Source organism: Rhinoraja longicauda, chromosome 13 (assembly GCF_053455715.1).
Source record: "Rhinoraja longicauda isolate Sanriku21f chromosome 13, sRhiLon1.1, whole genome shotgun sequence".
NCBI classification, from domain to species: domain Eukaryota; kingdom Metazoa; phylum Chordata; class Chondrichthyes; order Rajiformes; family Arhynchobatidae; genus Rhinoraja; species Rhinoraja longicauda.
In genome coordinates this window covers 53,032,340-53,044,882 of record NC_135965.1, presented here as the reverse complement: position 1 = coordinate 53,044,882, position 12,543 = coordinate 53,032,340, and the positions used below count along the sequence as shown (strand labels likewise).

The 12,543-nt window shown below is 44.8% G+C and overlaps 1 protein-coding gene across 1 annotated transcript in view; it reads right to left on the bottom strand.

The window, feature by feature from the left end:
- The window catches only part of LOC144599322 (transient receptor potential cation channel subfamily V member 6-like), a 30,028-nt gene extending 17,721 nt beyond the window's left edge, over positions 1-12,307 (bottom strand). Inside the window, exons 1-6 of the mRNA XM_078410117.1 lie at positions 12,273-12,307; positions 11,063-11,157; positions 9,386-9,508; positions 5,423-5,563; positions 3,272-3,370; positions 2,020-2,192 (exon numbers count right to left, since the gene is read on the bottom strand). Of these exons, the coding sequence (XP_078266243.1) occupies positions 2,020-2,192; positions 3,272-3,370; positions 5,423-5,563; positions 9,386-9,508; positions 11,063-11,157; positions 12,273-12,307 (666 nt within the window). The remainder of the gene's footprint in view (positions 1-2,019; positions 2,193-3,271; positions 3,371-5,422; positions 5,564-9,385; positions 9,509-11,062; positions 11,158-12,272) is intronic.
- Between the last annotated feature and the right edge of the window lie 236 nt (positions 12,308-12,543).

Sequence of the window (12,543 nt, the reverse complement as noted above, 5' to 3'; positions counted from 1 at the left end):
TGTGCTCTACAGCTTCCATGGTGTCAAGGCATGAATATCAGCCAGGATCAATGTGGACAGGTGCATGGAAAGGAAAGGTTTAGAGGGATACTAGAAAAGAGGGCCCGTTGGGCCCGTCCCCACACCCCCCATTCTCTCCTCCCCCAGCCCCACCCTTACTCTCCAAGTGTGCCCGTTGGGGAGGGCCCGTTGGGCCCGTCCCCACACCCCCCATTCTCTCCTCCCCCAGCCCCACTCTTACTCTCCAAGATGTTTTGTTTTTTTTTCCTAATCAGATGTGCAGTACTTTGGTCAACGTGGGTTGTTTCTATACAAATAAAAGTGACTTGACTTGACTTGACTTGACTTGCAATAACAAAAAAGACTTCTTGGAAGCTTTTCGAAACAATGTAGCCGTCACAAGCTGAAAACTAAATCCTTGCTGAAAACTAAATGATTTTCTGGAAACTTTTGGAAACAAATGTAGCCCCTTGAAGAAAAGGGTTAGAAATGAAAATTTAAACTTTAATATCTCTCTAGCTTTAAAAAGGTAGCTTCAATTTGAACGAAAGTACTTACAATAGTTGCCCAGGTTAATTGTGAATACGGCGGTACAAAAATCGTAGCGCTTTGGTGTACCGTCTTGGAGGAGTAGGGTTTGTAAGTTAAACTTCCGTACATACACACATACATCCCTACATACGAACGCAGAGTTTTAGTATTATACTAGAAAAGAGGGCCCGTTGGGCCCGTCCCCACACCCCCCATTCTCACTCCCCCAGCCCCACTCTTACTCTCCAAGTGTGCCCGTTGGGCCCGGAAAAGAGGGCCCGTTGGGCCCGTCCCCACACCCCCCATTCTCTCCTCCCCCAGCCCCACTCTTACTCTCCAAGTGTGCCCGTTGGGCCCGTCCTCCTGATCTGTGTATGTCAAGTGACCACTATAGCCTTCATTCTTTTTTTTTTTCCCTAATCAGATGTTTGTTTGTTTTTTCCTAATCAGATGTGCAGTACTTTGGTCAACGTGGGTTGTTTTTAAATGTGCTATACAAATAAAACTGACTTGACTTGACTTGACTTGCAATAACAAAAAAGACTTCTTGGAAGCTTTTCGAAACAATGTAGCCGTCACAAGCTGAAAACTAAATCCTTGCTGAAAACTAAATCCTTTTCTGGAAACTTTTGGAAACAAATGTAGCCCCTTGAAGAAAAGGGTTAGAAATGAAAAATTTAAACTTTAATATCTCTCTAGCTTTAAAAAGGTAGCTTCAATTTGAACGAAAGTACTTACAATAGTTGCCCAGGTTAATGGTGAATACGGCGGTACAAAAATCGTAGCGCTTTGGTGTACCGTCTAGGAGGAGTAGATATAGATATAGATAGATAGATGGGCCAAACACGGGCAGGTGGGACTAGTGGTGAAGGGGCGTCTTGGGTGGCATGGACACGTTGGGCTGAAGGGCCTGTTGCCATGCTGTACGACCCAATGATTCGATGACTCCAACTTTATCTCTCTTCCATTTTTACATTGTACTGAAGAGGTGAACATGCCTTTGTATTTAGCCAGCGCTGCATCGATCTAGTGCTGATTTTGTGCAGTGATCTTGGAGGTGGGATTCAGCCAAGACCATTTGGCTCAGAGATGAGACTGCTACCAATTATACCAAGGCCAACAAGACCTTTGGATCTCATCTGTTGTTCCAATTAGAAATTGGTTAGACCGGTCAGTTCATTGGTTTCTGTTCAGTTCAGTTTATTGTCACGTGTACTGAGGTACAGTGAAAAGCCTTTGTTGCGTGCTAACCAGCCAGCGGAAAGACAATACATGATTACAATCGAGCCACTCGCAGTGTGCAGATATAAGATAAGGGAATAACCTTTAGTGCAAGGCAAAGCCAGTGAAGTGCGGCCAAATATTGTCCGAGGGTCACGGATGAGGTGGACAGTAGTTCAGCACTGCTCTCCGGTTGTGGTGGGATGATCCGTTGCCTGACAACAGCTGGGAAGGAACTGGTTAATGGCAATGACGTTGGGTACTCACCACAAAGTCACCCTCGGCCGCTGCCAGCTTCAGTGGAGTGTAGCCATCATTGTTCACAATGTTCTCGACAAACTGATGATGCTTCTCGGACACGAGGGACGTGATGAGATCGTACATGGAATACGCCTGCTCTTTCTCAGGCTGAAGTACCAGCACATGGAGCACTGTGTTACCTGCACAAAAGCATTCTCAATACTAGTCGTAGTCATGGCGATTTACCCCTGCACCCAGATAAAGCATGTAAACGGTGACATCAGCGAGGCTACTGATGATCAGATACAGTAAGTACAGGTCGCTAGGAGTCTGCTAACTTCAACTGAAAAGTGTGCACGCCCATTTGCTCTGAGCTTTACTTTAGAGATCCAGAATCAGGGGCCACTGTCCTTCAGAACCAGGGGCCACTGCCTTCCAGAACCAGGGGCCACTGCCTTCCAGAACCAGGGGCCACAGTCTCCCAGAACCAGGGGCCACTGTCCTTCAGAACCAGAGGCCACTGCCTTCCAGAACCAGGGGCCACTGCCTTCCAGAACCAGGGGCCACAGTCTCCCAGAACCAGGGGCCACTGTCCTCCACAATCAGGGGCCACAGTCTCCCAGATCCAGGGGCCACTGTCCTCCACAATCAGGGGCCACTGCCTTCCAGAACCAGGGGCCACTGTCTCCCAGAACCAGGGGCCACACAGTCTAAGAATAAAGGGGAGGCCATTTAAAACTGAGGTGAGAAAAAAACCTTTTTCACCCAGAGAGTTGTGAATTTGTGGGATTCTCTGCCACAGAGGGCAGTGGAGGCCAATTCACTGGATGAATTTAAAAGATAGTAAGATAGAGCTCTAGGGGCTAGTGGAATCAAGGGATATGGGGAGAAGGCAGGCACGGGTTACTGATTGTGGATGATCAGCCATGATCACAATGAATGGCGGTGCTGACTCGAAGGGCTAAATGGCCTCCTCCTGCACCTATTTTCTATGTTTCTATGTTTCTATGTTTATATGGAAACAGGCCCTTCGGCCCATCGAGTCTGCGCCAATCAGCAACCACCCCTTATATTAGCACTATCCTACACACGAGGGACCATTTACAATTTACAATTTACAGATGAACCTACAACACTGTACGTCTTTGGAGAGTGGGACGAAACTGGAGCACCTGGAGAAAACCCACACTAAGGAGACTTTCATTATTTTAAATATATAAGTTAGGCACAATTACATTGATGTACAAGGCAACTACTGAGATGTTGATGAAATACTCACCTAAGGAGTCCCGTGCCTCTAAAGGAGCACAGTGTTTAATTAGGGTCCGGACAATTTCCTCGTTGCCAATGCAGGCCGCAAAAGACAGTATGTATTCACCTGCGTAACAAAACACAACGAAACAGACTCACTGTGGAACATGCAAAAGTGAATCACAGACTCGCTTTGTGAATGTTACATAATCTTAATCAAATAAAATCATTCAGTTATCTTAAATAAAATACATACATGAATAAATCCATCCGAAAGAGTTTCAACAATTCAAGCAGATATTTCAGTACGATTGAAATATATAAGAAGGATCATTCCACAGTATTCTTTGTTCATTGTGGAAACGTATTAAATTATAAAAGGACTGGACAAGCTAGATGCTGGAAAAATGTTCCCAATATTGGGGGAGTCCCGAACCAGGGGCCACAGTCTAAGAATAAAAGGGAGGCCATTTAAAACTGAGATGAGGTAAAACGTTTTCACCCAGAGAGTTGTGAATTTGTGGAATTCTCTGCCACAGAAGGCAGTGGAGGCCAATTCACTGAATGAATTTAAAAGAGAGTTAGATAGAGCTGTCAGGGCTAGCGGAATCAAGGGATATGGGGAGAAGGCAGGCATGGGGTGCTGATTGTGGATGATCAGCCATGATCACAATGAATGGCGGTGCTGGCTCGAAGGGCCGAATGGCCTCCTCCTGCACCTATTTTTATGTTTCTATTAGTGTAACTGCACTGCTTTGTGTCTTAAACCCATTCAACTGCCTTAAAACCACTCAAGCTAGGCTATCTTCAGAACTTAAAAGTTAACTAAATGCAGAAAGCCAAAGTTAGGAAGTCATGTTACAATTGTACAAGACATTGGGGAGGCCACATTTGGAGCATTGTGTTCAGTTTTGGTCACCCTGTTACAGGAAATGTGTCGTTAAGGTGGAAAGGGTGCGGAGAAGAATAACGTGGAAGTTGCCAGGACTCAAGGGCTGAGCAATACAGAGAGATTGAGCAGGCTAGGACTTTATTCCTAGGAACGCAGGAGGATGAGGGGTGATCTTATCCAGGTGTACATGAGAGGAATAGATCAGGTAGATGCACAGAGTAGTGGAATCATGAACCAGAGGATGTAGGTGAGAAGGGAAAGATTTAAGAGGAACCTGAGGGGCAACTTTTTTACAGAAAGGGTGGTAGGTGTATGGAACGAGCTGCCGGAGGAGGTAGTTGAGGCAGGTATTATCACAATGTTTAAGAAACATTTAGACAGGTACATGGATAGGATAGGTTTAGAGGGTTATGGACCAAAACGCAGAGAGGTGGGATTAGAGCAGATGGGGCATGTTGGTCAGTGTGGGCAAGTTGGGCCAAAGGGCCTGCTTCCACACTGTGTGACTCTACGACTCTATGATCAGAGGCTCATACCTATTCAGCCATGGCTTTAATGGAAAAATGCCCATCCCAATGCACAGAAATGAGGTCTCACCATGGTAAGTATGTAGGAAGGAACGGCAGATGCTGGTTTAAGCCGAAGATAGACACAAAAAGCTGGAGTAACTCAACGGGTCGGACAGCAACTCTGGAGAGAAGTAATAGGCGAGGTTTCGGGTTGAGACCTTTCTTCAGACTGAGAGTCAGGGGAAAGAGAAACGAGAGGTATAGACCGTCATGTAGAGAGTTGTAGAACAAATGAATGAAAGGTATGCAAAAACGTAATGATGATAAAGGAAAAGTTTGTTGCATAATATCCAGTCATTGGAAAGACAGTACATGTTTACAATCGAGCCATTTACAGTGTGCAGCAGATACATGATAAACGAATAATATTTAGTGGAAGGTAAAGCCGGTAAAGTCCGATGAAAGATAGTCTGACGGTCACCATTGAGGTAGATAGTAGTTCAGGACTGCTCTCTGGTTGGGGTAGGTACAATGGTCCATTGTGTAGGGAGGAATTGCAGATGCTGGAGTAACTCAGCCATACAGGCAGCATCTCTGAATAGAAGGAATGGGTGATGCTTTAGGTCGAGACCCGTCTGAAGAAGGGTCTCGACCCGAAACATCACCCATTTCTTCTATCCAGAGATGCTGCCTGTCCCGCTGAGTTCCTCCATCATTATCTCCAATGGTCTGTTGTTGGCTGTGGGCTAGGTGATATCGAGTCATACGGACAACTCACCATAGTAACACTGACATTCCTCTCCAGGGACAAAGCAGGAACCAGTCGCCCTTGCGTTCATCACATCAGCGCCCCGTTTCAACAGCTCCTTCACCATTTCCACGTCTTGTTTCAGAACCGCGATGTGCATGGGCGTTTCACCTGCATGTTGGGATAAGGATTGGGACATTTAGACATCTCCCTCATGTAAACAGCGCCAGAGACCCGGGTTCGATTCTGACTACGGGTGCTGTCTGTACGGAGTTTGTACGTTCTCCCCACGACCTGCGTGGGTTTTCTCCGAGATCTTCGGTTTCCTCCCACACTCCAAAGACGTGCAGGTTTGTAGGTAAATTGGCTTCGGTAAATGTAAAATTATCCCTAGTGTGTGTAAGGTAGGGTTAATGTGCGGGGATCGCTGGTCGGCGCGGACCCGGTGGGCTGAAGGGCCTGTTTCCGTGCTGTATCTCTAAACTAAACTAAACTAAACTACAATGCAAGAAATTCCGTTAACGTTGTATGACAGTTTAAATTATTTTACCTGATACGTTTTGTCCTTGTCAGGTTTATTGAGGCTAGCATTTGTTCAGGTAACAACTTAAAGGATTGGGTTTCCATGCCAAAGTACTAACAGCCCTCCTTCTGAAGAAGGGTCCCGACCCATAACATCACCCATCCTTTTTCTCCAGAGATGCTGCCTGACCTGCTGAGTTAAACCAGCACTTTGTGTCTCTCCTCGGTATAAACCAGCAACTGCAGTTTATTTCTACATACTAACCCTCCTTTGCTGGAGATAAGGTGAAAACAAAGTATAAATGAGTGTTCAGATTTTGTTACTGACCCTTTTGATAAGTTTGAGAGTTTAGTTTATTGTCACGTGTACCGAGGTACTGTGAAAAGCTTTTGTTTTGCTGTGCGCTAGATAGATGGAGGATGGAGAATGATGAGAGAACTCAGAACTTCATTCACACTGGGTGTTCAGCATTGAAAGAAACATCTCTGCTTCATGTACTCAAGGCCCACCCTACTCAGAGCCAGGAACATGGACGAACACACAGGGGACAGGGGACTGGAGTGTCAACAATAGTGTTCCTTGGTTTAGGAAATTGGGATAATCCAGGGGGTTATAGGATGGTGATAGGGGGAAAGAAAAGACACAGAGTGCTGGCTGGAGTAAGGCCTTGGTGATTGGAAAGCTGCAGGAAAGAACTGCAAAACCAAAGATAGACACAAAAAGCTGGAATAACTCAGCGGGTCAGGCAGCGTCTCTGGAGAGAAGGAATGGGTGACGTTTTGGGTCGAGGCCCTTCTTCAAACTTCAATTCAGTCTGAAGAAGGGTCCTGACCGGAAACGTCACCCATTCCTTCTCTCCAGAGTTGTTGCCTGACCCGCTGAGTTACTCCAGCTATTGGAGAGAATTCTTAGGGATAGGATTTATTCACCTTTGGAGGAGAATGGGATCATTCGGGATAAACCAGCTTTGCTTTGTAGGGGGCTAGATCATGTCTTACCAACATGACCTAGTTTTGTTGAGGATGTGACAAAGGTGATTGATAAGGGTAGGGCAGTGAATGATGTCCACATGGACTTTAATGAGACAAGGTCCCTTACAGCAGCTGATCGAGAAGATTAAGATGCATGGAATCCATGGTAACTTGGTAGTTTGGATACAAAATTGGCTCACACATGGTAGATAGTGGTGAAAGGGTGATATTCTGCCTGGACGTCTGTAACCAGTGGTTTAGTTTTAGTTTAGTTTAGAGATACAGCGTGGAAACAGGCCCTTCGGCCCACAGAGTCCTCACTGCCTGGTGATCCCCGCACACTAACACTATCCTACACACGAGGAACAATTTACATTTATATCAAGCCAATTAGCCTACAAACCTGCACGTCTTTGGAGTGCGGGAGGAAACGGGAGAAACCCACGAAGGTCACGCGAAGAATGTACAAACTCCGTACAGACAGCACCCGTGGTCAGGATCAAACCCGGGTCTCTGGCGCTGTGAGGCAGCAACTCTACCGCTGCGCCACTGTGCCACCACGGTTTTCCACCAGGGATCTGTACTGGTGACCAGATGTGTCACATACTGTTTCTAACTGATGGATGAAAATTCAGATGGGATGAGTACATTTTAAAGATGACTCAAAGGTTGATGGCGTGAGGAGTGAAGAAGGCTATCAAAGTGTGCACCGGGATATTCATCAGTTCCTCAACCCAACTTTAAACAAGTTAAAGTGACTCCCTTTCTCTGTTGGAGAAACGAAGAACTGCAGATGCCGGTTTATACCAAAGATAGACACATAGTCCCAACCCAAAAGGTCACCCATCCTTTTTCTCCAGAGATGCTGTCTGACCCTCTGAGTTACTCCAGCACTTTGTGTCTATCCCTTTGTCTGTTTCTCTTCCCACAGATTCTGCCTGACCTGCCAAGTATTTCTTGCATTTTCTGCTTTGTTGCCTTTACACGGCACCTTGTATGTTACTGGAAGCCCGTAGTATGTTATCATCAATGACATACTTCTACAATATAGTTGGTCAAAACAACTAGGTATATATATTAATTTACTTTCGTTTAGTTCATTATTGTCATGTGTACCGAGAAAAGCTTTTTTTGTTGCATGCTCTCCAGTCAGTGAAAAGACTTTCACAGTGTACAGTGCACAGGATAAGGGTATAACACAGACTTATAGAAAATAGGTGCAGGAGGAGGCCATTTGGCCCTTCGAGCCAGCACCACCATTCATTGTGATCATGGCTGATCATCCACAATCAGTAACCCGTGCCTGCCTTCTCCCCATATCCCTTGATCCCACTAGCCCCTAGAGCTCTATCTAACTCTCTTTTAAATTCATCCAGTGAATCAGCCTCCATTGCCCTTTGTGGCAGAGAATTCCACAAATTCACAACTCTCTGGGTGGAAATGTTTTTTCTCACCTCAGTTTTAAATGTCCTCCTCTTTATTCTTGGACTGTGGCCCCTGGTTCTGGACTCCCCCAACATTGGGAACATTTTTCCTGCATCTAAGTTGTCCAGTCCTTTTATAATTTTATACGTTTCTATAAGATCCCCTCTCATCCTTCTAAATTCCAGTGAATACAAGCCCAGTCTTTCCAATCTTTCCTCATATGACAGTTCCGCCATTTAGTGAAAGTCCAACTAAGTCCAATTAAAGATCGGTCAAAGGTCTCCAATGAGGTAGATGGGAGGTTAGGACTGATCTCTGATTGTGGTGGGATGGTTCAATTGCCTGATAACAGCTGGGAAGAAACTGTCCCTGAATCTGGAGATGTGCATTTTCACACTTCTGTACGTCTTGCCTGATGGGAGAGGGGAGAAGAGGGAGTGACTGGGATGAGACTGGTCCTTGATTATGCTGCTGGCCTTGTCAAGACATCGTGAAATGTAGATGGAATCAAAAAAAAAATCTATCAGAGATATAGTGTGAAACAGGCCCTTCAGCCCACTGTGTCCACGCCGACCAGCGATCCCCGCACACTAACACTATCCTACACACACTAGCGACAATTTTTACATTTACCAAGCCAATTAACCTACAAACCTGTAAGTCTTTGGAGTGTGGGAGGAGACCGAAGATCTTGGAGAAAATCCACGGGGGTCACGGGGAGAACGTACAAACTCCGTACAGACAGCACCCGTAGTCGGGATGGAACCCGGGTCTCCGGCGCTGCATTCACTGTAAGGCAGCAACTCTACCACTGCGCCACCGTGCCGACCCATTGACCAAGTCAATGGAAGGGAGGTTAAAATAACCATTAAATATAATGTTCGTGGTTTCTGAGATAAATATAAACTGGGAAGTGAATTTCTACACCAGAGAAGCAATTCAGGAATAATAATCCCATTTGTATATGTAGAGAGGTTTTAATGTAAGCTTTTCACTGTACACTGTACATGTGACATGAAACTAAACTGTAACTGTAACTATAGTCAAAGCTGTGTAATTAATGAGAATTATTACCTCTGTACATGTCAGATGTCATCGGTTCATTGATCAGTGAAGGCATCATATCCAGAATGAACTCAGCAATTTCCTTATTGCTATTTAACAATGCTGTGTGTAATATCGTTTCTTCCAAGTTCCCTTTAAATAACACATTTTTTCATTTTCAAATTTTCTGGATGAGCACACAGCTGAACAGCAAACCTTAGCAATATTATTTGGAAATATTCACAAACAGTCATTCAGATCAAATAGAAGATAGACACAAAATGCTGGAGAGAAGGAATGGGTGACGTCTCGGGTCGAGACCCTTCTTCAGACTGACTTTGTGTCTATCTTTAGTTTAAACCAGCATCCTTCCCACACTTTCAGAGCAAACAGTTGTTATTAACACAATACTGAGAGTGGGGTGCAGCTGGTAGATCCTCGGGTGCTGTCTGTGTGGAGTTTGCACGTTCTCCCTATGACTGCGTGGGTTTCCTCCGGGCGCTCCGGTTTCCCCCCACATCCCAAAGACGTGCAGGCTAGTGGGTTAATTGGGCTCCATAAGTTGCCCCCTCGTTTGTAGGGAGTGGATGAGAAAGTGGGACAACATAGAACGAGAGTGAATGTGTGCTTATTGGTTGGTGTGGACTCAATGGGCCAAAGGGCCTATCTCCATGCTCATCTCACTAATCAGTATAGAGATATGATTGCATATTTCTGTGACGTAAATACCAGAACATTCATATTTTGGTTCTTCAGTGACTTTAGTTTACTTTAGAGATACAGCACAGAAATATGCCCTTCGGCCCACCGAGTCCACACCAGCCTGTGATTCCCATACCCTAGCACTATCCGACACACTAGAGACAATTTTACAAATTTACTGACGCCAATTAACCTACAAACCCACACATCTTGGAGTGGAGGGATATGGGTCATGTGTCGGCAGATGAGATTACTTTAATTTGGCATTATGTTGAGCACAGACATTGTGGGCTGAAGGGCCTGTTCAGGAGCTGTGCTTTTCTAAGTTCTACATTTCTAATAGTAATATGTGGTCACTAATATCTTGATTTCAATGTTCATTCATAGAATGGCCTTGCAGGAAACAGAGCGCTGGAAGAACTTAACAGATCTGACAGCATCTAAGTTCAGGAGGTCAAGGGATCTCGGAGCAGAATTAGGCCATTCAGCCCATCAATTCTACTCCGCCATTCAATCATGGCTGATCTTTCCCTCCCACCGTCTCCCCATAACCCCTGGCCCTTGTACTAATCTAAAATCAACGATAGACACAAAATGCTGGTGTTACTCAGCGGGACAGAAGGAATGGGTGACGTTTCGGGTCAAGACCCTTCTTAGGTCTGATCAGTCTGAAGAAAGGTCTCTACCCGAAACGTCACCCATTCCTTCTCTCCAGAGATGCTGCCTGTCCCGCTGAGTTACTCCTGCATTTTGTGTCTGTCTTCGGTTTAAACCTGCATCTGCAGTTCCTTCCTACACTAATCAAAAATGTTATCAACCTTCACCTTAAAAATATTTATTGACTTGGCCTCCACAGCCGTCTGTGGCAACGAATTCCACAGATTCACTGCCCTCTGACTAAAGGAATTCCTCCTCATCTCCTTCCCAAAGGAATGTCTGTTTATTCTGAGGCTCTGGAGGCAACAGGCTTTGGGTTGAGATCTCGGTCAGATACAATACACCTACCTCTAATCGCTGGATCAAAGTCTTTACTTGTCAGCAAGGACTTCATACTGACGGTGTCATTTATGTGAGCTGCTTTAAAAAACTCACTGCCATGTCTGTAAAAGAAAGAATTCCCACTAACTCAAACAATAAATCATCAGAATTATATATGCAGGAAGGAACTGCAGATGCTGGTCTTAACTGAAGTTAGACACAAAAAACTGGAGTCACTCAGCGGGTCAGGCAGCATCTCTGCAGAGAAGGAATGGGTGACGTTTCGGGTCGAGACTCTTCTTCAGACTGGTCAGAATTATATATCTGTTGTGCTACTGTAAGTAAGAATTTTATTTACAGAACTAAGAAGGGTCTTGACCCAAAACGTCACCCATTCTTTCTCTCCAGAGAGGCTGCCTGTCCCGCTGAGTTACTCCAGCATTTTGTGTCTATCTTCGGTGTAAACCAGCATCTGCAGTTCCTTCCTACAACTAAGAATTTTATAGTTCCGTTTCAGGACACATGACAATAAAACACTCTTGAGATTACAATGTCAAGGGCAAACATAATTGCCCTTTTATAAAATCATGTAGCTCTAGGGGCTAGTGGAATGAAGGGATATGGGGAGAAGGCAGGCACGGGTTACTGATTGTGGATGATCAGCCATGATCACAATGAATGGCGGTGTTGGTTTGAAGGGCCAAATGGTTTCCTCCTGCACCTATTTTCTGTTTCTACCTATGTTATATTCTTATTTTCTCAATGACTTACTTCCTCTTTCTTAATAATAGTTCTGAGCATTGTCCTTTGGCAATGTGCTCAGTCTTACTGACCGGTAGTTCCCTGTCATAGTTCAGTGTAGTTTAGTTCATTGTTGCGCGCACGGTGGTACAGTGAAAAGCTTTTGTTGCTGGCTATCCAGTCAGCAGAAAGACAAGACGTGATTGCAATCGAGCCATTCACAATGTGTAGATACATGATGTGTGGCTGTAGGAGTAGATGTTTGAAGGAGTGGAGCGATTGTAATGCGTGATTGCAGATCCACTTCTGGGACCAGCACACAAAATGTCGCCTGGGTTGGACGCCATTTTGTTTTGTTCGATCCTTGATTTATTCCTAAATAGCCAGGTTACATTGGTCGCTCTGACAATATATTCGGTAAAAGTTAAGCTGTTGTCATTGCACATTATTCTATCTTTGTGCTGATATATATATATATATATTTTAATATAATCACCTCGCTGTATCGTTCATGTTCACTGTGATATACATATGGATTTCTTTGAAGACTTTGAGCAACTTTGGCCCTTGTTGATTCCTTTAAAAAAAAAGAAAAGATTTGCTTTAAGGATGAGAACAAGTCACAGCTACATACTCTGTGCATCAGACCACATTTATTGGCAATAATTATCACGATTTCGAGATAACCTCCTTACCAGATTAATGAACTGAAAATCAAAACCCTAGCAATACCTAGCAAAACCTAGCAAAACCTAGCAATATTTATT